The sequence below is a fragment of the Protopterus annectens genome, chromosome 1.part1 (assembly GCF_019279795.1).
Source record: "Protopterus annectens isolate FY-2018-M chromosome 1.part1, PAN1.0, whole genome shotgun sequence".
Classification (NCBI taxonomy): Eukaryota; Metazoa; Chordata; order Ceratodontiformes; family Protopteridae; genus Protopterus; species Protopterus annectens.
This window is the reverse complement of record NC_056726.1, coordinates 1487682713-1487710620: the sequence shown is the minus strand read 5'-3', so window position 1 is coordinate 1487710620 and position 27908 is coordinate 1487682713. Positions and strand designations below refer to the sequence as shown.

Here is a 27908-nt window from a genome sequence, read left to right as displayed (position 1 = left end):
CCCACCATAGGAATTCCTTTTGTAGGCATGGAATGAGCGGTATGATTGTCTCCAAGTTGTTGCTGTGTTGAGACCAAATGCTTTTTAGGTACCATTGAAGCTCTCTCATGTGTAGTCTTGCTAATGGAACCAGGAGAATGCAGGATGCCATGTAACCCAGGGCCTGATCTCCTTGCAGTCATCTGGGTGAGTTTTGCTAAACCTTTGAAGTAATGAGTTAACTTCTCTTGCTTGTCTTCTGTCAGGTAAGCCATTTGGGAGGCTGCGTCTAGTTTGGCTCCGAAGAAGATTTGCTGGGATGGCTGCAGTCTTGACTTTTGGAAGTTGACTGTGTATCCCAGAGCTTGAAGTAATCGTATGACATAGTCCAAATTTCTTGTCAACATCAATTTGTCGTCCGCTTGTATGAGGCAGTCGTCCAGGTACAGGTAAATTTGTATCCCCTGGAGCCTGCAATGAGCAATTACTGAAGCCAGGCATTTTGTGAATACTCTGGGCGCAGTAGATAAGCCAAATGGCAATGCTGAGAATTGATAATGCTCTGGCCCTGCAAGAAATTGGAGGTATCTTCTGCAGCTGTGTCTGATAGGGACATGCAGGTATGCCTCCTTGAGGTCCAGAGTAATCAGCCAAGACCCCTTGCCCAGCATGGGAAGGAGTTGCTGTAGAGTCAGCATTTTGAACTTTGGTACTATGAGAAAGGTGTTTAATGCGGACAAGTCTAGTATTGGTCTCCATTGAGATTCTTTTCTTGGAAGAAGGAACGGTCTTGAGTAAAACCCCTGGTCTTGTTCTTGTTGTGGAACTCTTTCTATTGCTTTCATCCAAGTCAGCAGAGTGATTTGCTTGATAGCCTCTGCCCTCAGGTTTTGTGGTAGGTTTGGCATACCTTGTTTTCTTGGCAAGGTATGAAAGTGGAACCTGTACCCTCGGTCTATAATGTCCAAAATCCATTTGTCCTTTGTCAGTATGTGCCAATTTTCTGCAAACAGAGATAATTTCCCGCCCAAGGGAGCTTCTATTTGTTCCCTGGTAGGCGGAAGTAGAGGAAAGTCATTGAGATTGTGGCTGTGGGGCAGGTGAAACCCCTGCGTCACTTCTTTGGTTTCCTGGCTGCCATTGTCGTCCCCTGTAAGGGCCTCTGTATTGGCCTCTTCCTCGGCCACGTCTGTTTTTCCCCTTTGAAATTTTTCTGGATTAGGAAAGGACCAGTTTTTTGAAGGCCAATTCCTACTGAATCTGGGGGGCTGAACCTGGAGGAAATCTTTCACCGTCTGAACTGATTTTGCTTTTTCTTCGATGGTCTTTAACACATCCTTAGCATTAGCACCAAAAAGCTTGTTCTTTTCCAAAGGTGCATCCTGAAGTTTTGCCTTTACATGATCTGGTAGAGGTTGATCTTTTAACCACGCATGTCTACGAATGACTGCCCCTGTCATAGCTGCCCTACATGAAGCTTCCAGTGCATCATATCCACACTGCAGGAAATGATTGCTTACTTGTTGAGTGTTATGTATAGCTTCCTGCAAAGCCTTCCTGTCTAAAGGATCAGGAGTGGCTAATGTTTTTTGTAAATCTTCTAACAGAAAATCCTGATATTGTAACATGAAAAAGGCAATTCAAAGCTCTCATAGATAAGGTAGTGGATGTGTAAACCTTTTTGCCCCATCTCTCTAAAGACCTAGCTTCCCTGTTGGAGGGCAATGGATTTTTAGAGGTGGAAGCGGAAACTCCTTTAGGCCCCTGTGAAATAGTTTCCAAATCAGCAGTATGGGCCCTGAATAAATGGGAATGAGTTTCTGGGACCCTGTAATACCTGTCTGGCTTGGCTGGAGCAGGAGGAAGAGAATCAGGGGTAGCACTAGAGTCAGAATATAAATCATCCAAAACAAGTACAGGAGGAATAGCTAAGGGCCTGTGCTGGGGCTTCTTAAGGAAAGTCCTAAGGAGTTTTCTGGAATCAGAATAATCCTGCCCCTGCCACTTGAAATGTTCCCTCATGGTATGCAGAACTTCCCCAAAAGAAATATCCTCAGGAGGGGAGGCCGAGGGGATAGAATCTTCTGCATCAGAGTCCTCATAGGTCTGGAAGAGCTCTTCCTGGCTATCAGAGTGGACAGAGCCCTCAGAATCTTCATCTGAAGGAATAGGGTCAGAGGGTTCAACCCGGGGCCTTTTATCAGAAGGAGGTTGGGATCCTCTCTCAGGATGGGCCTGTGAACCTCTAATCAAAGAATGGACAATTTGTGTCTCTGGAGTAGGCTGAGGTAAGGTTTTAGTAGTAAGATGCTTTGTTTTGCTGGCTGCCTTAGCCCTAGTGTAGGCCTTAATAGACATGGCCATAGGAGGCCTGGCAGCTCCACATGCAGGAGTGACCTTGTCTACAGCAATGGTCTCGGGCATTTCCTCTGTTTCGGTATCCAGAGGAAAATCGATAACTGGCGGAGTGATGTCCGGAATCAGAGTAGTCGGTAATGCGGTGTCTTCGGTTCGGAGCGGTGGAGAGACCATCTCAGAGGGAACAGGAGCACTCGCGCTAGGTTTTGGCGTGGAGTCGGTGGTAGACGCGGGCCGAGGATGTCGGTCCCGGTCTTTTCGCTTCTTGGGAGTTTGCGATGTCGGAAGTTCCGACGGCATGGTGTAAGCAAATTTATCGCCGAAAAAATCTTCAGCGAACTCTGCCCGGCGCCTGAGTGTGCTTGTTGAAGCGAGCACAGGCTACACAGGACGAGACGTCGTGGTCTGGGCCAAGGCAAGGAAGACAGTAAGAGTGGAAATCCTTAGGAGGTATTTGTTTACCACAAGAAAGACAATTGTTAACTTTTTCAGTAATTTCTGACATCGGCTGAGGCAAGAAAAGGTCCCCAACGGGGTACTTGGCTTTTTTGATGTCTTCGGAATCGAAGAATACAGGAGCTGACCGACCGGCACTTGCGAACTGCTTCTGCTTCGGGCACCGCGCGGCAAGAAAGACTGAAGAAAATGGCGTCGGCTGATGCTTATGTACTCCAGCCGCTCTGATGTCGGAGAGAAATGCGACATCAGCCGACGTCGGACCCAGACTTTGGAATCCGGCTGCCCGAGGCCGGACAACCCACATGTTATGACTGCAATTGCATTCTTGAAGGACATCTGCTTGAGCAGTGGGTGAGAAAAAAGGGGTGGTTAATATGTTGTAATGACCTGAAATGGCTGAGGTGTGAGTTTTGATGGATGAAAAGGAAAGGCCCCTGTAAAGCATCTGTTAGGTATTGAAGAATCTGAGGTCATTTGGGCGCTGCTGTGGCCATCCCTGGAGTTTGGTTCCAGGCACAGAATCTTTTACATTTTTCAGCATAAGATTTTCCAGTACTAGGCCTCCTTGCCTCCAAAATAACATCCAACACTTATTTACTTTGGGGTGGTAACAGAGATTAGGTAGCCAGGCTGCCAGGTTCAGGGTTTGAAGCTGGGGGTGCAGAATCTGGCTCTCCTGCTGAGACAGCAGGGTAGAGGCCTGAGGTAGGTGCCATGGGGTCAGCTACGACACTGTGCAAGAGGGGGTACCGTTGCTGGCATGGCCAGTCTGGTGCAATGAGTATCATCCTTGGTTTGTCCTGTTTGATCTTTAGTAGTACTTTGGAGAGGAGAGGCAGAGGAGGAAAGGCATAAACTGATAGATTTTTCCAGCTGATGGACAGAGCATCCACTTCCGAAGCTTGTTTGTGGGGAATCCTTGTGCAGAATTTGTCCAATAGGTAGTTCTGGGGGGAGGCAAACAGGTCTATATCTGGGATCCCCCAACTGTTGAACATGTTGAATGTCTTTGGTTCCAGTTTCCACTCATGTGGGTCCATGAGATTTCTGCTTAGTTCGTCTGCCAGTGTATTTAGTCTTCCTGGCAGGAATTGAGCCTGTAGATGCACTTGGTAGCTCATGGCTGTGTTACACAGAGCCATGGCTAGTCTGCAGAGGGGGGTAAGAATGGGTACCCCCCATGCTAATGTACCACATAACAGTGGTGTTGTCCGTCTTTACCATTAATTGTCCTGGAAGAATGTGGTCCATGAAGGCTGTCAGAGCATTCTGTACAGCTAGCATTTCTTTTTGATTGATATGCAGGTGCATTTGACTTGGGTTCCATTTGCCCTGAATGCACTTCCCTGCCAGGTAAGCCCCAATGCATAGTCTGATGCGTCTGTTAGGGTTTGGTCGGCAGGGGGTAGAGTGAATGGTAGTCCCTTGTTTTGGTGGCAGGCCACTGTCCAAAGGAATTCTAACCGTAAGCAAGGTATGATAGGAATCATTGCTTCTAGATCCTGAGAATGTTGACACCATAAGCTTTTTAGACAGCATATGAGGAAACTACAATGGTGTCTTGCATATGGAATTAGTAGAATGCACAAGGCCATGAACCCCAAGGCTTGCAGTATTTGCCTTGCAGATAGTTTTTTTGTGGCCACTACTTTGAAGTAAGTTGTCAAATCCAGTTTGGGATGTACCTTACCCATCACCTGCAGCAACTGGAGAGACGACAAAAGTACCTCACCAAGAGGATCACGGGTCTCAAACAGATGACCTATGCTGCCAGGTTAAAGAAACTCCAGCTCTACTCAGTTGCATACCTCCTACTTCGATCTGTGCCAGACTTATAAAGCCATGTCCAACCCAGAATTAATGGACATGCTCCACCTCAAAAAATCCAAATCCACTAGAGCTACGCGCTCAAGGGATTTGAATCTCAGCACAGAAATTAATAGGACATGGAGACAGATTCTTGACCCAGAGATTCCCAGTACTCTGGAATAGAATCCCAGTCCATATCAAGCTGAGCCCCTCGCTGACTCTCCAAGAGAAATCTTGACGAGTGGATGGGAGATCGTAAGTTCAGAGGATCACTTGTGTCACTGCTAGACAGAGGCTCAAAAAAGTAACCAAAAAAAAAAGGGCACAGTAAAACCCATTTTTTAAAGGGGTGGCAGCCAAATACACTCTGGCTAGGCTGATAAATGCCCTAGGGCATATAGCCTAGTATCAACCTATGAACCTAAATGAAGGTTTCTCTGGCGTGAGGAAAGCCATCTGGGAAGTTGTGTTCAAGCTTGCTCCCAGGAATATAATTTGTTCACAGGGTACCAGATGTGAATTATTTTAGTTTATGGTGTATCCCAGACAAGTTAACACCTTTTGTACAAATAAGTATGTCCTGGCTTTCCTGGCTTTCTGCCTGAATTAGACAATCGTCCAGGTATGGGTATATTTGAATATTTATTTCTTTGCCTGAAAAATGCAATGACTGGAGCTAGGCACTTTGGCTTATTTACTGCGCCCAGGGTATTCACAAAGGGCAGTGCAGAGAACTGATGGTGCATGCAGCCTGCTTTGAAGCATAGGTATTTTCTGCAAAATTCCCTGATTGGGATGTGCAGGTAGGCTTCCTTTAAATCCAGTGTTGCCAACCAAGCATCTTTGCCCATCATGGGAAGCAACTGAAGAGTTAGCATCTTGAATTTTGGAATCAACAAAAAGGTGTTTAGGATATAAAGGGCCAGGATAGGATGCCATGAGTAGTCTTTTCTGGGTAACAGGAAAAGTCTAGAGTAGAAACCTTGTCCCTTTTCCTCTTCTGGTACAATCTGAATAGCCTTTAATCTTGGGAGAGTACTTGCTTTTGAGCCTATGCCCACTGATTTGGGGATAATTTGGCCAACCGTCTGGGGTTGGTAACATCTGGAAGTGAAATCTGGATCCTTGGAAAACTGTTTAAAACCCATTTGCCCTGGGTAATGAGTTCCCATTTTTTTGCTTGCAGAGCAATCTTTCACCCTAAAGGAGCAGTCAATTGAGAAGTGCTTGGAAGTTTTAAAGTTACTTACTATTCCCCGATTTGGACGTGGGAGCCCCCACTGCTTAGTCCTGTGCGTACCCTGGGACTGAAGCCTAGGTGTTCTGCTGGTTCTGGGTTTGAACTGAGAAGGCCTGGAAGAGGCAGGAAAGGACCAATTTTTTTTTTGAGGGCCAATGCCTACCAAATCTAGGAGGCTGCACTTGTAAAACAGTTTGCATAGATTTAGCTTTTTCCTCCATCTTTAAGAACTACTTCTGCTTTGTCGCCAAACAGGCGGTCCTGATTTAAGGGAGCATCCAGCAATTTAGTTTCAACATGATCTGGCAAAGATTGCTCCTCAAGCCAAGCATGCCTTCCAAGTACAGATACGGTGACAGCAGCCCTGCAAGATGCCTCTAGTGAATCAAAACCACATTGCAAAGTATGTTTTCCAATCTGTTCAGCAGAAGGCATTAAATCCTGTAAAGCCTTATTTTCAGCACAATCAGGAATCATCATATGAAACTAGCAATTTAAGGCCCTGATGTCCAAGGTTGCAGGAGTGTATACCTTCTTACCACATTTATTTATTTAACATTTGTTGACCGGGAATGTCCGACTAGGTTCCACAGAGCCTGTTTTCAGCGGAGGCCCGGGGAGAAACGCTTCAGATCTATCCAGGGCCCTGGAATCTCTATCAGAGGGAATTGGATTTTTGGCAATAGTAGCCTTAATGCCCTTGGGTCCCTGTGAAATTGTCTCAGGATCCGCAGTAGGATTTTAAAGGAACTTGAGAATCAGGAACCCTGCAATATCTATCAGGCTTTCTGGGAGCAGGAGTTGAGAGTCAGGGGCCAAGCTAGATTCCAAAAAAGCATTTTCAACAATGTCCAGCACAGGAGGGATAGCTAAAGGCCTGCGTTGGGGCAGGAGTAAGAAATCTCTAAGCCTCTTTTTAGAATCAGAGTAATCCTGGCCTTCCCAGTGAAAATGCTCCTTAAGAGTATGCAAGGTTTCACCAAAAGAAAAATCCCCTGGGGGAGAAACAGAGGGAATAGAGTCCTCTGCATCAGAATCCTCATAGGTAGGCAAGGGTAAAGCCTGGTCATCAGGAGACAAATTTCAGAATCCTGGTCAGAAGTATCATAAGCAAATTCTGTCCTAGGTCTCTTAGAGGGGGAAGGCTGGCTTCCCCAGATTAAAGTAATAAGGTCTTCAGCCATTCTCATTTGTTTTTTTTAGGCAGAGGCCTGACCAAGTGGTCTGGGCAGTTTCCTAGGCATGGTTTGAGTTTTAGGCCTAGAAGATGATGGCGTTGGTTTAATATGCAAGTCAGTAGGCCTGAACACACTCTCAGAAGCCGGTGCTGCACAGTGGCTCCGGACCCATCCAAGGTAGAGACATCCGCAGTTTCCACAGTTGAAGTATCTTGCAGCATACCAAACTCCGAATGGGTCTCAGTAGAGGCCTGCGAATCTGAAGTAGCGGGTATGTGACTGCGAAAGCGCCTCAGAGTACCGGTGAACTGGCGACTAGCTTAGGAGAAGTGTTGGCGGCAGCTCTGGACCTAGGCGACCTGTCTTTATCTTTGTGTTTAATCAGAATGTCGGTAGTAGAGTGGCTTACCAAAGACATACCTGGATAATTGAACAGAGTACCAAAATATTTAGAAGCAAAAATGTACCAATGACTAATAGTTCATGGTTTAAAAAAGGCACAAAACCGACAGCGAGGTACATCATGGTCAGGGCCTAGGCAAGGAATACAGTACGAATGAAAATCTTTGAGGTATTTGCTTTCCACAAGAAATACAATTATTGACACTTCCTGACATCAGTTTAGAGCAAGAAAAAAAAAAAAAAGTTTCCCCAACGGGGTACTTCGCTTTAGTTGAAGACTTCGGTTATGAAACGCGAAAACGAAAATTTCAGGAGTCAGCCAACCGGCACTTGCGAATTGCTTCTGCTTCGGGCACCGCACAGTAAGAAAGACTGATGTAATGGTGTTGGCTGCATGCTCTATAGCCCTGACTACCTGACATCACAGAAGATGAGACAGCAACAAGACCAGGACAGGACCCAAGACTTTGATAATGAGGCCGACTGAAGGCTACTGCAAGCAGATAACGCAAAAGTGATGACTAAGTGAAATACGAACATCGACTGGGCGCCAAGATCCTTGGTACGAGGAAGAGTCTGGAGTAGAATCCTTGACCTCTCTGTTCTACTGGAACCACCCTTGGTTTTGAGCCTCTGAGCACTGGTTTGAAGGAAGATCTGGAAACCCGCTTGGGGTTGATAGTGAATGGAAATAAAATTTGTACCCCTGGGATACAATGTTGAGGACCCACCGGTCCTGTGTGATGGACATTGTTTTTTGCACGAAGGGCAAGTTTTCCTCCTAGGGGCACAAGCAATTGGGCAGGGATTGGGAGTGGAGTTAAGTTATTGTGAGCTTTTTTTGCAAGGAGGTGGCTTACCACTCCCTGCTTAAGGGGTGGAGTCACTCCATTGCTTAGATCTCTGTATACCCTGAGACTGTAGTCTAGGTGGTCTGTTTCCCCTGGTGGTCTGGTTTGAGAAGGCCAGGAGGGGGCTGGAAAGGACCAGTGTTTGGAAGGGAAATGCCTACTGAATCTGGGGGGTTGCACTTGTAAGAATTCTTTAACAGTCTGGATAGACTTAGCTTTTTCTTCCATCTTTTTAAGAACTTCTTCCGCTTTAGTGCCAAACAAACTGTCCTTTGAAGTGTCTAGTAACTTTGATTTGACATTGTCTGGCAAGGTCTGCTCCTTCAGCCAAGCATGATTTTTCAGTACACAGCCAGTGACTGCTGCCTGGCAAGACGTTTCTAGGGTGTCAAAGCCACACCACAAAGTATGCTTGCTGACTTGACTTGCAGAGTGCACAAGCTCCTGCAATTCTTTATTTTCTGCAGTCGGAAAAGGTTGCCACTTTTTATTTAATAAGTTCCATAACATGTTGCTGGTACTTCATGTGAAACTGGCAATTCAATGCCCTAATAGCAAGAGTTGCAGAGGTATATACCTTCTTACCCCATCTGTCCAAAGCTCTGCAATCCCTGTCCGAAGGGGTGATATTCTTGGCTGTAGTTGCCTTAATACCTTTAGGCCCCTGGGAAATAATCTGTGGGTCAGCAGTAGGATTCTTGAAAAGAAATTTGTGAGTGTCTGGTACTCTGTAGAACCTGTCTGGGAGGTAGAGTCAGGAGTAAGACTGGATTCCATAAAAACATCATCCACAACATCCAGGATAAGGGGTATTGCTAAAGGCCTGCGCTGACATTCTGAGTCTCATTCTGGACTAAGGATGGTCTTGGCATTCCTAGTGGAAATGCTCTCAAGGTATGCAAGGTTTCACCAAAAGTAAAATCCTCTGGAGGGGAGGCAGAGGGAATGGATTCCTCTGCATCTGAATTCTCATAAGCAGATAAGGGCATGTCTTCATAATCAAAAATCTCAGTCATCTGACTCCTAGTCTGTAGAAGCTGAAGGGGACTGGTCTCTCTTAGCAGGGGAAGGCTGACTTCCCCAATCAGCATAATAAGGTCTGACCATTCTAAGCATTTGTTTTTGAAGCATGGGAGCAGATGCATGTGCTTTGGTAGTCTGTGTTATAGGTATAGTGCGTACTCTGGTCCTAAGACACTCGGTAGTTTTGGTTAAAAGTCTTCAGTTTGAGTCTAACGTCGGTTGAGCGAAGAACTGCCTCAGAAGCCGGTGCCTGCACAGCGGCTCTGGACCTATCCAAGGTACAGACATCCGCAGGTTCCATGGTCGAAGAGTCTCGCGGCATACCGGACTTTGAACAGGTGGCTGTAGAGGCCTGTGAATCCACTGAAGCAGGCATCAGGGGCTGGGAAAGCACCTCACCAAGGACTGGCAGACTGGCGACTAGCTTAACGTAAGTGTCGTTGGCAGTTTTGGACCTATGCGGTCTATCCTTACATTTTTCAGAATACCGGTACTGGGATGGCTTACCAAAGCCATTTCAGAATACGGAGATTGAGAGCAAAAGAAGCCAGACAACGAATGGTTCGGGTGTTAAACAAGGCAGAAAAACACAAGTGGGGGATGTCGTGGTCTGGGTCTAAACAGGTGACGCAGTAAGAATGAAAATCTGAGGTATTTGCTTTCCACAGGCAAGAAAATTATTTTTTCTGACATTGGTGAGCAAGAAAAAAGGATTCCCCAACAGGGTACTTGGCTTTAGAAGACTACATGATTACTCAATTCATAAACAAATTCAGGTAGCGGCCGGACTCGGCACTTGCTTCTGCTTTGGGCTCCTCTGCAAGAAAGACTGAAGTAATGGTGTCTGCTGCCTGTTATTATACCCCTGACGTCAGTACTGAAGCGACAGCAACAGACGCAGTAATATTAAGTCTCTGGTATTCGGACCAACTGAGGGCTACCTGCAGGGAGATTACCAAAGTGTGATGACTGCAATAGTGAAACACGAGGAACATCTACCTCATTCATTTTCCTAAACACTACTAAATACCTACCTTATAGAAAGCCTGAATTCAACCAAATATGATTCACACAAATCTGCAGTCACACATCTGTGCTACTGCTATTTCTGGGTTACTCATGTGCTGTCAACCAAATATGAACATACATATATACATCTGTAGATATCAGAGAGACAGGGAGGGGGGGAGGGGCGCAGAGACAGGGAGGGGCGCAGAGACAGGGAGGGAGGGAGAGGGGCGCAGAGACAGGGAGGGAGAGGCGAGAGACAGGAGGGAGGAGAGACAGGAGGGCGCAGAGACAGGGAGGGGAGGGGCGCAGAGACAGGGAGGGGCGCAGAGACAGGGAGGGAGGAGAAAGGGAGGGAGAGGGAGAAAGAGAGAGGGAGGGAGGAGAGCAGAGACAGAGAGGGAGGGAGGAGAGACAGGAGGGAGGGAGGGAGGAGAGGAGAGAGGGAGGGAGACGCAGAGAGGGAGGGAGGCGCAGAGAGGGAGGGAGAGAGAGGGAGGAGGAGCAGAGAGAGGGAGGAGGGAGACAGAGAGGGAGGGAGAGGCAGAGGAGGGAGGAGGAGACAGAGAGAGGGAGGAGGAGGAGAGACAGAGAGGGAGGGAGTGGGAGACAGAGAGAGAGGGAGTGGGAGACAGAGAGAGAGGGAGTGAGGAGACAGACAGAGAGGGAGAGAGGAGACAGACAGAGAGGGAGGGAGGGAGACAGGCGCAGAGAGGGGAGGGAGGGAGACAGGCGCAGAGAGGGGAGGGAGGGAGACAGGCGCAGAGAGGGGAGGGAGGGAGACAGGCGCAGAGAGGGGAGGGAGAGGGGCGCAGAGACAGGGAGGGAGGGAGAGGGGCGCAGAGACAGGGAGGGAGGGAGACAGGCGCAGAGACAGGGAGGGAGGGAGACAGGCGCAGAGACAGGGAGGGAGGGAGACAGGCGCAGAGACAGGGAGGGAGACAGACAGAGAGGGAGGGAGGGAGACAGACAGAGAGGGAGGGAGGGAGACAGACAGAGAGGGAGGGAGGGAGACAGACAGAGAGGGAGGGAGAGGGAGACAGACAGACAGAGGGAGGGAGACAGACAGACAGACAGAGGGAGGGAGACAGACAGAGAGGGAGAGAGAGACAGACAGAGAGGGAGAGAGAGAGGGAGGAGACAGACAGACAGAGAGGGAGGAGACAGACAGACAGAGAGGAGGAGACAGACAGAGAGGGAGGGAGACAGACAGAGAGGGAGGGAGACAGACAGACAGACAGAGAGGGAGGGACAGAGAGGGAGGGACAGAGAGGGAGGGACAGAGAGGGAGGGACAGAGAGGGAGGGACAGAGAGGGAGGGACAGAGAGGGAGGGACAGAGACAGACAGACAGATATATATATATAGAAAGATATAGAAATGAGGATGCAAAGGCATGGCCTCCTGTGAAAACATTCTTTGCATGGCTTTCTCTAGCTAAAGCTTTAACTGGTTTGTTCCATCTAAATGAAACTTTAAATTTCTCAATGAAAAACAGGTGTTCACTACTGCTGTCACAACCCAAAAGGCTTTTTACACTCCTCCATGGGAATGAACTGGTGAGCTGCTAGTCCAACGATTTCAATTCTCCAAATTTCAGTCGTACAAGGAAAGAAGGGGGAGGGAGCTTACTACTGTCCTTGAAGTCTGAAAAGTGACATGCGTTGTTTTATATAGGTTCATGTCAGACCTCTGAATTGGTAGTCAAACTGAACTGTGGTTCATCAGAATAGAAAATTGCACTACAGATGTTGGGGGCAAGAGGCAGTAATCCTTGCATATGCTGAGAATAGGGTTGGGGAACAAAAATACCAGGTGCCCCAGAGTGGGAAGGGGAATTATAACTGCACCAGTGTCAGGAAGTGGACACCTGAAACAGGTCAAGTCCATTAATGTCAAAGGCACTGGCATCAGCTGTGTTCAAAGATAGTACCCATATCAGTCAGTGAGCTTTCTGGGGAGCATACTCCTGAATAGGAATGCCGGGATTAAGGCCGGTGCTGGTCCATACGACATCCTTGAGACGATGATGAATCTAGCCATTTTTAAGTTGTCAGTAGGATATGAAGGTGTACCTCTATGGAGGACACAGTCAGATACCCAACAGATGCAAGAAAAAGCAAACAGCAGGTGCCAGAGGTGCTTGTTCTTAAGATGAGTAGGTGTCTTAAGCTAAATTCAGCTTTTTTCTTCACTTCTGACGTTAGACGTCAGTGCACTACTTTTCCTTTTGTCTTCCTCTATGCGATGTTTGGACTTTTGGGGGGGGGGGGGAGGCAGAAAAAAACATTTAAGGCTGCAACAATATGATGGCAATGCAGAACCTTCAAGTGGAAAAGACCTGCGTTATGATTACGACCCAAATAAGGCACTTGCCAGTAGGAAGGACCTTTCTGCAGCAGACGCACTTAGTTGTGGAATATTGATAAAAAAGAACAGACGTAGGGGAGACTGAAATTTACAAATAGACTAATGTATTCTCAGTTGCAGGATAACTACACTGTCTTGAAATATAGCAACCAAAATTAAGAATGGTCACATTCCTGAACATACTTCTGTTAATCTAAAGCATTTTCTGCAATACACAAGATTGTGTGCCCCCTTGTTTGTTGATATACTACATGACTTGTATTGGTCTGCAAAAAGTTTTATATGAACCAGAACCCCAAAGTGCAACAGGCATGGAGAGCTAATAGTGGAGCTCTCCATCTCCGATGTTGCTATGGTCTGTCACCCCAAGGTGTGACAGGCATGGAGAGCCAATAGTGGAGACCTCCATCTCAGATGTTGCTATGTTCTGTCACCCCAAGGTGCGACAGGCATGGAGAACTAATAGTGGAGCCCGCCATCTCCGATGTTGCTATGGTCAGTCACTTGTTGAAGGGACCAAACACCCTGGACTTTGAGGGTGTTGCAGGAGGGTCCTCAACCTTGATTGGAAGCATCTGTGTACAGCCCGAGTAGGGAGAAGAACCTGAAAAGGCAGACACGGTGTGATGTCCCAATTCTGGGCCAGGGAACCTGAATCCTCACTACTGACACTGGAGGGACATTCACTTGGAATACAGATACACTCAGTATTACCAGGAGCAGACCTCTGCATTAAGCACAACTACCCTTAACTTGGCCTGGGTTTCTCTCCCTCCCCCAGGTCCCCAATAAGGCTTCCCACTGGCCGACTGCCTAAGTCAAGTCCTCCACCACTCTGTGAAACCACTGCTTTGTGTCCCTGCCAAAGTAGCTGACACTGAAATTTAAATGTTCATACATACACCTGGGAAAGGCTGTCACAGATTACCCACTCTACCAACTTTGCACAGACTATAAGGTACAGAGTCACCATCACCAGCCATAAGGCTCTTAAAAGGGTATCCAAGTATACTGAGTGAAATTAATATTAATACAAATGGTAATGTTAACCAAAGAGCCAGGCTTTTCAGGAGTGCCCAGACTTATCACCAAATATGTACAAATACTCTCAAAACTTATTTTCTAAAATAACTTGCCACAATGAAAAGTTTAAATGTATTTAATAAAAGAACACGAAAATACTAAACACCTGTTTACAGTAAACACCAGTTTGAAGTCACAGGAAATATTGAAAACAGTTGGGAAGAGAAACAGTTGCTATATTTTGACTAAAGAATTACTGTCCCTACTTATTGAATAGAGCAAGGCAAGATAATGTAGGCGAGTGGTCCTTATCATATCCAAGACTCCATACAGAATGCTGAGAACATCTCCTACTAATATCTAATTATTTTTGGCTTACAGAATGACCTAACAGATCTGGTCATTTGTTTCCCGCACTATCCCCATCACTAGAAGCTACCAGGGTTTAGCACCTGTGCGCTACAATACACACTAGACCTTTAGCAAAGATCATTAGGCAGAGACCAGCAATAGGGTCTACTAGGAGCACATTTTAAATTTAAGTCTATCTCCCCTTTCTAAAATTTCTAATTGTGCATTAAATACAGTAATGGGATTAGAGTCTTATTCAACACCTTTCAACATATTAACATATTTATCCTTGGATAAAATAACCCAATTACCTCCTCCGCCGGCCTGCCTAAACACATTCCCCCACACATTCATGCAATTCTTTTAAAGCTGGCCATTCATTCTTGGGTAAGTTGAAAAATTTTTCATTACATGAAAATTTCTCAAATTCACACTCCACATTTTTACAAATCAAATTTTCAAACAAAGTGGATAACACTTCAGGAGGGACAAAATACTATCATGGGGCAAACCTTTACCTTTATCTTGGAGTGTCTTAAATTCAGCAGCTGCAGTGTCAAGAGATTCTGGTTGGCAAAGGGCAAGTCTAATTTGGCCTTTGCCTTTAGACAGAACTTGGAAGCCCAACCCAGAATACCTCCTTATTACAGATCTAAACACAGCAACATAGCAGGCATCAGCAACCTAACTGTATTTAACAGAGATAAAGCAGGAAATGGCAGACAAAACTTCCCTCCAAATCAAGCATATCAGCCAGAATGCTCCCAGGTTTTGAGAGAAAAGCCAGGACATACCCCGTCATATGCTTCTAGTAATTAATAGTCCTAACAGCTTAGGCAGCAGAAATATATATACTTGAACATACCTGCCATGGCACTGCTGTTCTTATCAGAAGGTAAAAGCTTAGAAGAGGACAGCAACTTGGATGGTTTATCAGTGGCCACAAACAGCAGGATCAGGGGAAGGGCTTTTATACAAAACAATTTGAGCTTCATAAACTTTGTAGAACCTGTCCAGCTTTTTAGGGGAGACTCAGGGGCTTGAGAAGCTGCAGTGAAAGTATCTACCACTAAAGGGACTGCAAGGGCTCATGACACCTTTTTTGAAAGTCAAACCTGGGGACAGTCCCACTTAAAATGCTCCATACGAGACATTTTATCCCCAAAGGGCACTACTTCCACGGGGGAGTCAGAAGACCATGCATCCTTTTCTTCAGACCCCATGGCAAGAGGGTGGACCTGAAAAACAAGTTGTTAAACTCCTCACCACAGTTTAACTAAAACCTCAGCTTTGGCCGGCTAAGAACTTGGTTATATTCAACTGGACGTATAAGAGAATTTAAGTACCTTTATCTGCACTTTTTTTTTAAAAATACAGTATTTAATTTGATTTAAACTGTGTTGAAGGAATATTTAACTCAAGTGGCAGTTAATCTGCTCTTCAGTTATTCTCACCCACCCTCCCTGTTTTTGTTTTGGTGTTAATCTTAGTGGCCTTGAAACTGCCCGCCCCTCAGCCTGCCTCTGGGCCCATCTCATTTGCTCACTCAACTGAGTGCAGTGAGATCATATTCTGATTTCAGGCACTCCTACTGTGTACAAAGAGAGCCTCTGGGAAACGGACCAAAAAAAAAATTAAGCTTATTTCCTGCCTTTCCTGTTAAGTGGTATAGACTATTTGTAGGCTTCTGAGCCCCCAAGCCCTTCTGTGTTTGGGGGAAGCCTTCTAGCTTGTTTTTTTTCTTTTTTCTTATAACTGGCCAGTTTTCTGGTTTCAGCACTCAAATCCGTTTCTTTGATCTCAGCACTTGTTCAGATAAAAAAAAAATTTATCTGCTTTTACTGTACTTGTGTTTCTACCTACTTCATTTTACTTTTGCATCATCTTAAAAATACTCAATTGTATCTATTACTACTTGGTGTAACTCATTCTAAGCCTTTTGGTTTAAACACTTGGGCTTCGGACCAGTTGTTTTGCACTGAGAGGGTTTGTGGTCTGCACTGTTGTGGCAGAACAGGTAGCTTACATCCTTCTAGGTTGGGAACTGCTGATTGAGGGCTCAGTGTCTGTTATTCTAAAAGTGTATTAATTCTGGTTTAAGCACTTGGGCTTTCAGGCCAGTTATTTTACATTAAGAGGGTTCGTGGTCTGCACTCTTGGGAGGAGAGGCTGGACTCTGCCCTTCTGAGCTGGGAATTTCTGGTTAAAGGCTTATAGTGCATGCATATCTGAACTGCTTCTTACCGAAGTTGGTGCGCCTTGTTTGCTGTGGCATAGACTGGATTCAGGCCTGCTGGATCTAGCTTTGTTTGTGTAACTTGAGCACTAATCCAGACATTCTCTAAAGTATTCAATTGTATTTATTACTGCTTGGTTGTAACTTGATTAAAGTGTAGCTATCATTCTAAGTCTTTTGGATTAAGCACTTGGGCTTCAGACTAGTTGTTTTACATTAGGAAGGTTTGCGGCAAGCACTGTGGTGGCAGGACAGGTAGCTTTCATCCTTCTAAGTTGGGAACTGCTGATTGAGAGCCCAGTGTCCAAGGGTATTAGTTCTGGTTTAGGCACTGGCTTCAGGCCAGTTATTTTACATTAAGAAGATTCGTGGTCTGCACTCTTGTGGGAGAAGAGGCTGGACTCTGCCCTTCTGAGCTGGGAATTTCTGGTTAAAGGTTTATAGTGCCTGAATATTTGAACTGTATCTTACTGAAATTGGTACACCTTGTTTGCTCTAGCATAGACTAGATCCAGGCCTGCTGAATCTATCTTTGTTTATATGCTTGTTGTTTGTTTGCTTGTTATTTCCCTGGAAGCTAATTCCACCTAAGACGCGGCTTCTCAGCGCTTCTGTGGATCACTAGTGATATCTGCATTGCTTACTGTACTAGTTCCTTGTTGCACTTGAAAGTTACTGTTTGTCGTTTTTGCATTTAGTTACTTGTAACACATTGCACTCAAGTTACCTGGCACTTTCTCACTAAAGCAATTATATGAGTCAGCACTACAAATTAAAAGCACTACACCCTCACTCCCCACTGGCCCATGTTATCAATTAAGGAATTCCCAATATTATTCTAGCATGTCCAAAGGTCAGTTGTCAATCTCCTCTCCGGTCCAGCTGGTGAATCTGGGAATCTTGAGGCAATGTTATAACTGCCTCATTTACACAGACAACCCTCTCCTCCTCCCACATAACACAAATACTTGCGAGAGATGCAGCTATTTAGCCAAACTGGAGGCTGAGCTCTCTCAACTCAGGACTGGCAAGACCAGACAGGAGGAGAAGGCAACTACACACACCACAAAACCAGCCTCACATAATGCTACCACACCACTGAATCAAACACAAACACACACAAAGACATACTCGGAGGCTCTGAGTAAAAATTTACCTAAACAGCAGAGGCCTCCAAAGCAGACACCCAAACAACTGCTACCTCAAGACACCCCACAAGCAACACAAACCACAAAAGCAGTGTGCAAAGCAGTCACAGCCCTTAAGGTTAAATACAACACCAAACATACTTGTCATAGGTGACTCCATAGTCAGACACACCGACGTCCCACTCACCAGGCTGAACAAGGAGAGGGTCACAGTAAGCTGCCTATCGGGCGCTAGAATCCACCACATAACACAAGCACTCGGGTCACTCCACGGCAAGTACAAATATGACAGTCATTGTCTATGCTGGTGTGAACGACCTGAGACGTACCTCCCTGGACTACATGAAGAGACAGAGGAGCTCTCCAATTATGTAGCCCAGGCAGGTATGACCCTGAGCAGTATCCTTCCTTCATCAAGAATGATGCCACAATATAGAGAAGAGATGATCAGCTTTAACAACTGGCTTAATGTCTGGTGTCATTCAAAGGGGATCCAGTGTCTGTCTGCCTGGGATGACATGCTTGACAAGCCACGCTGCTTCGCAAGGGACGGCTAGCACCTGTCACCCCTGGGATTCCGGATATTGGCTAAGGCTCTTGCCACCCCCATAGTGCCTTTTTTAGGCAAGGCTCAAATTCTAAACCTACCACCCTAGAAAACAAAAATGGGAAGAAACTGAGGGTAATGCTGCTCAATGCCAGAAGTCTAAATCTCAAAATGCACGCACTCGAGGCCCTTCTCAGTATGGAGAACATAGATGTCTGTGCTGTAACTGAAACCTGGTTCAAGGCTCCTGAGAGCACCCCGGCACTATTAGGTTTTACCTCATATCATGCGTTCCGGCCCCAAAACCCGGACCACACCACAAAAGGAGGGGGTGTATCCATATTCATAAAGGATACCCAACACCTCCAGGTTGGTGGCAACGCACAAAGCTTCGGAAACCATCCAGGTGCAACTAACCATAGGCAAAACTGCTCTACAAATTGTAGCATGCTACAGGCCACCCTCTCAAACTCAGGAACCCCACACAGCCTTCCTGAAGACACTGGAGGGTATAAATGCATCTCCAAACACCATCATATTGGGTGACTTCAACTACCCAAATATAGACTGGGAACATTACTCAAGCCCTAACTTTCTAGCCCAACGGTTCCTGGAGTTCATAAATTCAAATGCCATGGAACAGCTAGTCACCGTTCCCACGAGAGGAGAAAATATACTAGATCTCATTATCACAAACATGGGGACAAAATGCTCCACACCGGAAGTATATCCCTCATTGGTGAGATCTGATCATAAACTAATCTCACTGGAAATCCACATCCCCCCACCCCAAACAAAAAAGACCACAGTGAAGAACTTCTCTAAAGCAAACTTCACACTACTCAAGACTGGTGTGGTATCCTTCAAGGCCCCTGAGCCAGTGGAAACCACAACCCAAGCTGTGGAAGCCCTTACAAATGCCTTCTATGAACACCTCCAGGACTGCATGGATCAGGCAATCCCAAATAAAACCAAGACTCTTTCCACAAAGGGCAAACGTCCAGTCTGGTGGACCCCAGCCATTAACAAACTTTACAATAAGAGGAGTAAGCTATTACATGATAGAACAAAATCCATAAAAGGGAAGTCACCCCTGATCATTATTAGTAAAAAAATACGAGCACTCAAAATCAACTAAGGCCAATTTTGAGAGAAAAATTGCCATGGATTCAAAGGACAAGGCCTTTTTCAGCTATGTTACGAACCTGGGTGGAAACTCCCAGATATGCTCAGAATTAGTCCAAAATGATACAAAAATCACTGAACCCACAGACATTGCCAACATACTGGCAGACAGGTTCAGTGCAAACTTCACCCCCCTCACCCCCCCTAAAGGAGAGAGAACTATCCCAGCAGAGTGTAGCCTCCCAGACATCTCAAATGCGCAGGTGAAAGCTGCTCTCTCTAAAGCTAAAAACACAGCATCAATGGGACCGGATGGTGTCCCCGGCTGTGTGCTACACGAGCTAAATGAGGAATTAAACCCGCACATAAGGCAGCTGTTTAATCTCAGCCTTACCACAGGATACGTGCCCAAGGAGTGGCGTACGGCAACTGTGGTCCCACTCCACAAAGGCGGTGCCTCTACGGACCCTAGTAATTACCGCCCCATAAGCTTAACAAGTCTAGTCTGCAAAGCTATGGAGAGGATCATAATGGAGCTCATAAACAAAGATATAGGGGACTTGCAGACATTGGACCCGACCCAGTTTGGCTTCGTCAAGGGAAGATCATGCCTTTTGAACTTGGTCGACTTCTTCGAAACAGTCACCAAGGCCATGGATGAGGGAAAGGCAGTCCATATAGCCTACCTTGACCTTACCCCACTCTGGTATTGTAGAAAAACTTACCAGCTTAAATGTAAACCCATATGTCACAAGATGGGTTGCAAACTGGCTTAAGAACAGAACCCACAGGGTTAGAGTTGCTGGCGCTATGTCAAACTCCAAGCCGGTCACAAGTGGTGTCCCACAGGGCTCGGTCCTTGGCCCCCTATTGTTCGGCATCTACTTCTCAGAAGTACAGGCCAACATGGGAGGACTTTGGCTGACAGTTTGCTGACTGCAAACTGGGCACCATAGTGGAAAAGTGCATCGGACACTGATATCCTTCAGAAGGGACTCACGGAAACAGATAGCTGGTGCCAGAGCCATGGCCTGAAGTTAAACGCCAAAAAATGTATAGTCATACCCTTTGGGAAAAACAAGGTAACCCCAAGCTACCATATAGGTGGCAATCCACTAAGCACAGAAGAGGTTATCAGGGACCTGGGGACCCAGGTTGACAGTGGCCTTTCTTTTGACACACGTTGCTAAAGTGGTTAGAAAGACCTTCTACATTGCCCACCTGATCATGAAGGGATTCACATCCAGATCTAGTGAGGTCATTGTTCCCCTGTACTCATCAGACCAATGATAGAGTACAATGCCCCATTCGGGATGCATCTCACCCGACATCTGCAGCAATTGGAGAGACCCCAAAAGTTCCTCACCAAAAGGATAAAGGGACTCCAAAATCCGTCATATGCTGCCAGATTGAAGAAACTCCAGCTCTATTCAGTTGCATACCGTCTGCTCAGAGGTGACATGTGCCTGACATACAAGGCCATGTCCAACCCGGAATTAATGGACATGCTCCACCTCAAAAAATCCAAATCCACCAAAACCACTAGAGCAAGCAACTTAAACCTTAGCACGGATATAAATAGGACGTGCTGGAGGGATAGATTTATCACTCAGACTCCCTATGCTGTGGAATAAAATCCCGGTCCATGTGAGGCAGAGCACCTCGCTGGCTCTGTTCAAGAGAAATCTTGACCTGTGGATGGGAGATAGTACAGTTTTGTACCTACCATAAATGTAGATGTCCGAACAGGAATGCATCTGCAGTCCTTACAAACGGGTTGTCCTGTCGTCAGGCAGCCCTTCGGTCGGCCGGATTCCAAAGTCTGGGTCTGGCCTCGGCTGGTGTCGCACTTCACCCGACGTCATAGCTGCAGTTCTTCGGGTATAAAGGCATCAGCCGACGCCATTTTGCTCAGTGTTTCTTGCCCCAGATGCCAGTTGCCTTCTTGGATAGCTAAATTTTGGATAAATGCCAATGTTTCCAAATAGTAGAAGGCAAACACAAAAAATAAGCATGTATGTACATATATACAAACAAATACACCATAAGAGATCCCCCCCCCCAGCTAGCTATTAGATGGGCAAATACCCTAGGAATACCACAGAGGGGAAGGAGGGTGGGTAATCCTGACTGCAGATGCATTCCTGTTCGGACATCTACATTTATGGTAGGTACAAAACTGTACTATGTCCTTCAAGAATGCATCTGCAGTCCTTACAAATGGGTAGAATACCATAGCCAAACTAGGCACGGAGGATGAAGAAATTATGTAGTTAGGATCCCTTGCAAAACAGCAGTGGCAAACCCTGCTCGGGATCTAGAGTATAAAGGTAAGTTATAATGCTTGGCAAATGTATGCACGGAGGTCCAAGTAGCAGCCTCTATAATGTCCTTGGTAGCCACTCCTCGTAAGAAAGCTGTGGTAGTGGCTGTAGCCCTTGTAGAATGAGGCCTTATGTTCTGTGGAGTTTGCTTTCCATGGTAGGAGTAACAGAATCTGATGCAATTTCCTATCCACTTGGAGATTGTCTGTTTTGAAATTGCTTTTCCTTCCTTCCTGTTGCATATGCTACCAGAAGCTGGTCAGCTTTTCTATTGCCCTTGGTTCTGTCCAGGTAGTAGCGCAACTGTCTATGTACATCCAAAGTATGCAGCAGTCTTTCCCCCCTGTTCTGTGGATTGGGGAAGAAGGTAGGTAGGTGGATAGCCTGGTTTAAAGACACTCTGGATACCACCTTAGGCATAAATGTAGGATTTGTTCTCATGGACACTATCTTGATGGAAGATTAGGAAGGGTTGTACTGCCATTAAAGCCTGTAGCTCAGAAACCCTTCTTGCTGAGGTAATTGCCAGCAGAAAAGCAGTTTTCCAGGATAGGTGTTGAAGATCTGCTGTTGCTGCTGGTTCGAAAGGGGAGTGTCAATTTTCTAGCACAAAGTTCAAGTCCCATGCTGGTAATGGTGGTTTCCTAGGAGGTTTTACATTTTAATTCCTCTCAGAAACTGCCTGAGTAGAGGATGAGAAGACAGGGGATCAAGCTGTATTCTGCAGAAATAGCTGATGCATGTATCTTTATGGAGGAATAGGACAGGCCTGTATGGAAAAGCTCTGCCAAATACTCCAGGATGTTGGCAATGTCTACCTTTGACGCATCTTATCCCCTTTCAGTACTCCAAATGAGAAACCTTTTCCATTTTCCTGCATAGTTCCTTCTTGTTGAAGGTCTGCGGGCCTCAAGGATAATGTCTTTAACCCTTTGGGATAAATCTGGGTTAGTTGCTCTTATGTAATGTTCCAGGCAGTCAGCTGCAGAGTTTTCAGGTTTGGATGCACGGTGTTGTAGCCATCTGAGTTAACAGCAAAGGAATCAGGGGTAGTGTCCACATTTTCCCCCCGAGACATGCTCCTCAGTAACGGGTACCAATGTTGTCTTGGCCAGTCTGGAGCTATCAGAATGATCCTTGGACGTTCCTCTTTGATTTTCAATAGCACCTTGTGCATCAAAGGAAGAGGTGGGAATGCATATGCAGTCAGGCCTTTCCAACTGAAGGATAGAGAGTCCACCTTCCAAGCAAGTGGGTGGTACGTCCTTGTGCAGAATTTCTTGAGCTGGTGATTGAGTGGGGATGCGAATAGGTCTATTTGTGGCAGTCCCCATTTCCTTGTGATGACCTTGAAGATGTCCGGGTGTAGCATCCATTCGTGAGCATCCGAGGTAGTTCTGCTTAATATGTCTGCTAGGATGTTTTCTTTTCCCAGTACAAAAATTGCTTGCAACTGAATGTTGTAGCTCAGAGCCATATTCCATAGGTCCAGTGCCATCCGGCATAGAGGGTATGAATGAGTGCCTCCCTGTTTGTTGATGTACCACATGACTGTGGTGCTGTCTGTCCTTATCAACTGCCCTTCTTGGAGGAATGGTCTGAAATTCTGGATTGCTAGTTTTACTGCCAGCATTTCCTTTTGATTTATGTGCAGGTGCAGCTGATCTGGAGTTCATAAGCCTTGTATGCACTTGTCCAGCATGTGGGCCCCCCAACCGAGGTCTGAGGCGTCCGTTGTGATGGTTTGGCTTGGTTGAATGCTGTGGAAAGGCAAACCTGGGTTTGACTGGCATGCCTGAGCCCACCATAGGAACTCTTGTTTCAGGCATGGAATTAGGGGTATTTCGGTTTCTAGGCTGTGCCTGTGTTGAGACCATAAATTCTTCAGGTACCACTGTAGCTTTCTCATATGCAGTCTGGCATGAGGGACCAGGATTATGCAGGATGCCATGAAGCCCAAGGCCTGCAGTACTTTCCTTGCTGATAGTTTGTTCTGCTTTGTTAATGCCAAGAAGTAGAGAGGAAGTTGTTCTTGTTTTTCTGCAGTTAGGAATGCCATCTGTTTTACTGTGTCCAATTCTGCACCTAAGAAGGTTATTCTTTGGGATGGTATCAGTCTTGATTTTTTATATTGACTGTATATCCCAGGGCTTGCAGTAAGCAAATGACTCTTTGTAAGTCTTCTGTTAGCTTGTTTTTGTTGTCCGCTTGTATCAGGCAGTCGTCCAGGTATGGATATATTTGGATTCCCTGAAGCCTGCAGTGAGCGATTACTGATGCCAGGCATTTCGTGAACACTCTGGGCAGTAGATAAGCCAAAGGGCAATGCTGAGAATTGATAATGCTCTGATCCTGCAAGAAATCTGAGGTATCTTCTGCAATTTGGTCGTATGGGGACGTGCAGGTATGCCTCCTTGAGATCTAGTCACCAGCCAATACTCCTTGCCCAGCATGGGAAGAAGTTGCTGTAGGGTCAGCATTTTGAATTTTGGAACAATGATGAATGTGTTTAAAGCGGACAGGTCGAGAATAGGCCTCCAATTTTTCTCTTTTCTTGGTACCAGGAATAGTCTGGAGTAAAATCCTTTCCTTGTTCCATAGATGGTACCCTTTCCACAGCTCTCATCTTTGCTAATTGAGCTATTTGTTTTAGAGCTTCTGTCTTTTGATTTGGTGGTAGGTTTGGCATTCCTCTTTTTCCTGATAAAGTATGGAAATGAAACCTGTAGCCTTGGTCTATAGTTTGCAAAATCCACTTGTCTCTTGTGATGTAGTGCCAGTTTTTTGAAAATAAGGCTAACTTTCCGCCTAAGGGTGCTGCTATTTGTTCCCTGGTAGGCGGTGCCAGAGCCAAGTCACTGTGATTGTCCTGTTGCAGTGGTAGTAGTTGTGTCTGTGCCACGCTGGTTGTTACCTTGCCACTGGCATCCCCTGTAGGCACCTCCTCTGGATTGATTTCTGCCTCTTGAACGCCTATTCCTGCCTCTCTCTGTTTTAGAGGAGTCTGGAAAGGACCAATTTTTGGAAGGCCAGTTCCTGCTAAACCTTGGAGGCTGAACCTGTAAGAAATCTTTCACTGTTTGTACAGATTTTGCCTTCTCTTCCATTTTCTTCAGTACCTGCTGAGCAGGAGAACCAAATAAACTGACCTTATCCATAGGAGCATCTAATAGTTTTGCTTTAACATGATTCGGCAGGACCTGTTCTTTCAACCATGCATGCCTTCTTATAACTGTGCCAGTCATGGCTGATCTAAAGGAAGCCTCCAGTGCATCATAGCCACATTTTAAAGAATGGTTACTAACCTGCTGAATGTTATGCACCATTTCTAGAACATATTTCTTATCTAAAGAATCATCAGAGGACAGTTTCTTAGTTAACTGATCAAGCATAAACTCCTGGTATTGGATCATATGAAACTGACAGTTCAATGCCCTAGCTGAGAGTAGCGGAGGTGTATACTTTTTTACCCCATCTCTCTAAGGACCTGGATTCCCTTTCAGAGGGGAGAGGATTTTTAACTGAGGTCGAAGCTACTGCCTTAGGCCCCTGGGAGATAGTCTCGGGATCTGCAAAAGGAGCCTTGTATAAATGGTGATGCGTGTCCGGGACCCTGTAGAACCTATCGGGCTTAGCAGGGGCTGGAGGCAAAGTATCAGGAGCAGTGCAAGCATCATTAAATGCATCATCTACAACAGGAAGAACTGGAGGTATAGCTAAAGGCCTATGTTGTGGTAAATGCAAAAAAGTCCTAAGCCTTTTCCTTGAATCTGAAAAATCTTGCCCCTGCCATTGGAATTGCTCTCTCATGGCATGTAAGGTTTCCCCAAAAGAAAATTCCTCTGGTGGAGAGGCAGAAGGAATCGATTCCTCAGCATCGGAGTCTTCATAAGGTGAAAAAGGAGCCTCTGGATGGTCTGTATTGTCTGTATCATCAGAAGAATCATCTGAGGACACTGGCTCAGGGGGCTTTGCTCTAGGTCTCTTTTCTGGAGGAGGTTGAGAGGCCCTGTCTGGATGAGGTTGGGATCCCCTTATTAAAGAGATGAGATCCTCTGCCAGAGTGAGCATTTGGGAACTGGAACTGGGCCTGTGAGAGGGGGGCTTAACAGGCACAGACTTAGAAGTTTTGGCTGCTTTAGCCCTGGCAAAGGCCTTTATGGACATGGCTGCAGGCGGCCTAGCAGCACCACGCAGGGTTGAAACATCCAAAGGGATGGTGTCCGATAATTCTTGTGAAACCACAGTAGTAGGTTGAATCTCAGAGGCCGATTCAACGAGGTTAGAAGGGGCCTCGGTAGTAGTCATGGATTCGGCTGAAGATAGAACCGTTTGCTCGGTTTCGGCCGAAACAGAGACACTCGCGGTTTGCTTAACAGCGGTTTCGGCGAAACGGACCGCGAGTGTCGGTCCTTTTGCGTTTCTTAACTTGTGAAGTCGGAGGATCCGACAGCATTATGTACGCAAAATCTGAGCCGAAAAACTGTTCAGCAAACTCCGACCGACGTCTAAGCGTCCGTCAGTTGAAAGAAGCACAGGCTAAACAAGCTGCTACGTCGTGGTCTGGGCCTAAACAAGGTAAGCAGTAAGAGTGGAAATCTTTATGAGGTATTTATTTCCCACAAGTTAAACAGTTATTCACTTTTTCTGACATCGGTTGAGGCAAGAGAGAGTCCCCAACGGGGTACTTAGCTTTTTAGAAGTCTTCGAAGTAGTATTCGGTAGTAGTAATCTCTGGATCTGACCGACCGGCACTTGCGAACAGCTTCTGCTTCGGGCGCCACGCGGCAAGAAAGACTGAGGAAAATGGCGTCGGCTGATGCCTTTATACCCGAAGAACTGCAGCTATGACGTCGGGTGAAGTGCGACACCAGCCGAGGCCAGACCCAGACTTTGGAATCCGGCCGACCGAAGGGCTGCCTGACAGGACAACCCGTTTGTAAGGACTGCAGATGCATCCTTGAAGGACATCATAGGTTTATCCCGGGAATCATCTCTGTGTCACTGCTGGACAGAGGCACAACAAAGTAATGGGCACATTAATTTTTCATATAAGGGGTGGCGTAAGCCACAAAAATTTGGGCTAGGCTTATAAATGCCTTAGGGCAGATAGCCTAGTATAAACCTATGAACCTATAATCAGTGTCCCTAGGGCATTAGGAAGGAGTGAAAGACCAGGGAATAGAAGCAAAAATAGATTATCCATGAGGGGGCTTTAAGAGACTTAACAGCACTGAAATGAGCATAAAATCCTGCCATCTATTCTTTGTTCGGATCCTTAGCTACAGGCACCACATACTTATTCTAGGTAAGATAAAGTTTAGCAAACCTAGATGATTCAGACCCCTGCCAAGACTCAATGAGTGTACCAGGCACCTGTTTATTAACAAGTATTTGGGGACTCCCCTTAGGCTTCTCAGATATAATCAGCTGCGATTCCCCAACCACATCTGCATTAGTCATAAGCACAGCCTCAGCAGATGTGTGGGTAAAAAGCGCTGTCATGGCAGAGGGAGCCAATGTTGGCAAAGGACAGTCCCCAGGTTCTTCAATCCAATGCGGCTCAGTGGCTGGACAACAGCAGGGTTAGTATGCCCCACTTTGGCTCAACATCTGAACGGGCAGATTTGGCTATAGTATCCAGAGATAAAAGCTTCAACCACTGATTCTCCAAATAGACATAAGACTACTGTGGGGTGTCTTAGGGACAAACGCCTGATGAATCTCTCTCTGCATATGGTCACATATAGCACCCAAACAAAAAGGCACCTCTCCCATCTATTTTTATCGGAAATCTGCCAATCACACTGACATTAAAGGAAGAGAAAAGAAGAGACCTCAATAGGGAGCTTACCTTTAGAAATTCTGGTAGTAGAATCAGATCTGAACAGCTTGCAAACCAAATTCAAGGGTAGCATACAGACTGGCAGCAAAGTAGTTCTGATAATTGGGCATTCATATGTATTTTATACTTTGCACATAACACGTCTGATGTATGGCACCTGGAAGGTGGAAAGGCTTAGGTATTACTGGCTGAACACTTATCTTTAAGATATTCCAAGAGTGAAGACAACAGTGTTAAGGAAGGACATCTACTGAGTTATATAAAAAAGTCACCGGCATTACTAACACAAGGATGAAGAACTATCAGGTAAGCAGTCTTGTGCATCTCTTGAATCGTTTAAAGCTTGCAGTGTGCTCTGCAACAGACATTCAATTAACTTTAAATTTTTACAAAGTAGGTGATCAACATTTATGGCCAGAGCAATGGCCCACCAACTCTACAGGTGCAGTGCTCTTACCTTCCAAGTCCAGCCACGCAGTGTACTGCAATGCAACACTTTGGCTCTTCACGGAATTTGTTTTTTAAAAGGTTGAGCCAGTCATCAACTATCTGAGTAGGGGGTGGTGCTCCATCATCAAAAGGCCAGTCCTGGGGAAAAAGGAAGACTTAAGTGACAGAAAATACTTTGAATAC

The 27908-nt window shown here is 46.0% G+C and overlaps 1 protein-coding gene across 2 annotated transcripts in view; it reads right to left on the bottom strand.

The window, feature by feature from the left end:
* Positions 1-27908, bottom strand: part of PTP4A2 (protein tyrosine phosphatase 4A2) — a 510667-nt gene that overhangs the window by 119815 nt on the left and 362944 nt on the right. For both annotated transcript variants that reach the window (XM_044082674.1, XM_044082682.1), the window contains exon 4: positions 27733-27863. In XM_044082674.1, the coding sequence (XP_043938609.1) occupies positions 27733-27863 (131 nt within the window). The remainder of the gene's footprint in view (positions 1-27732; positions 27864-27908) is intronic.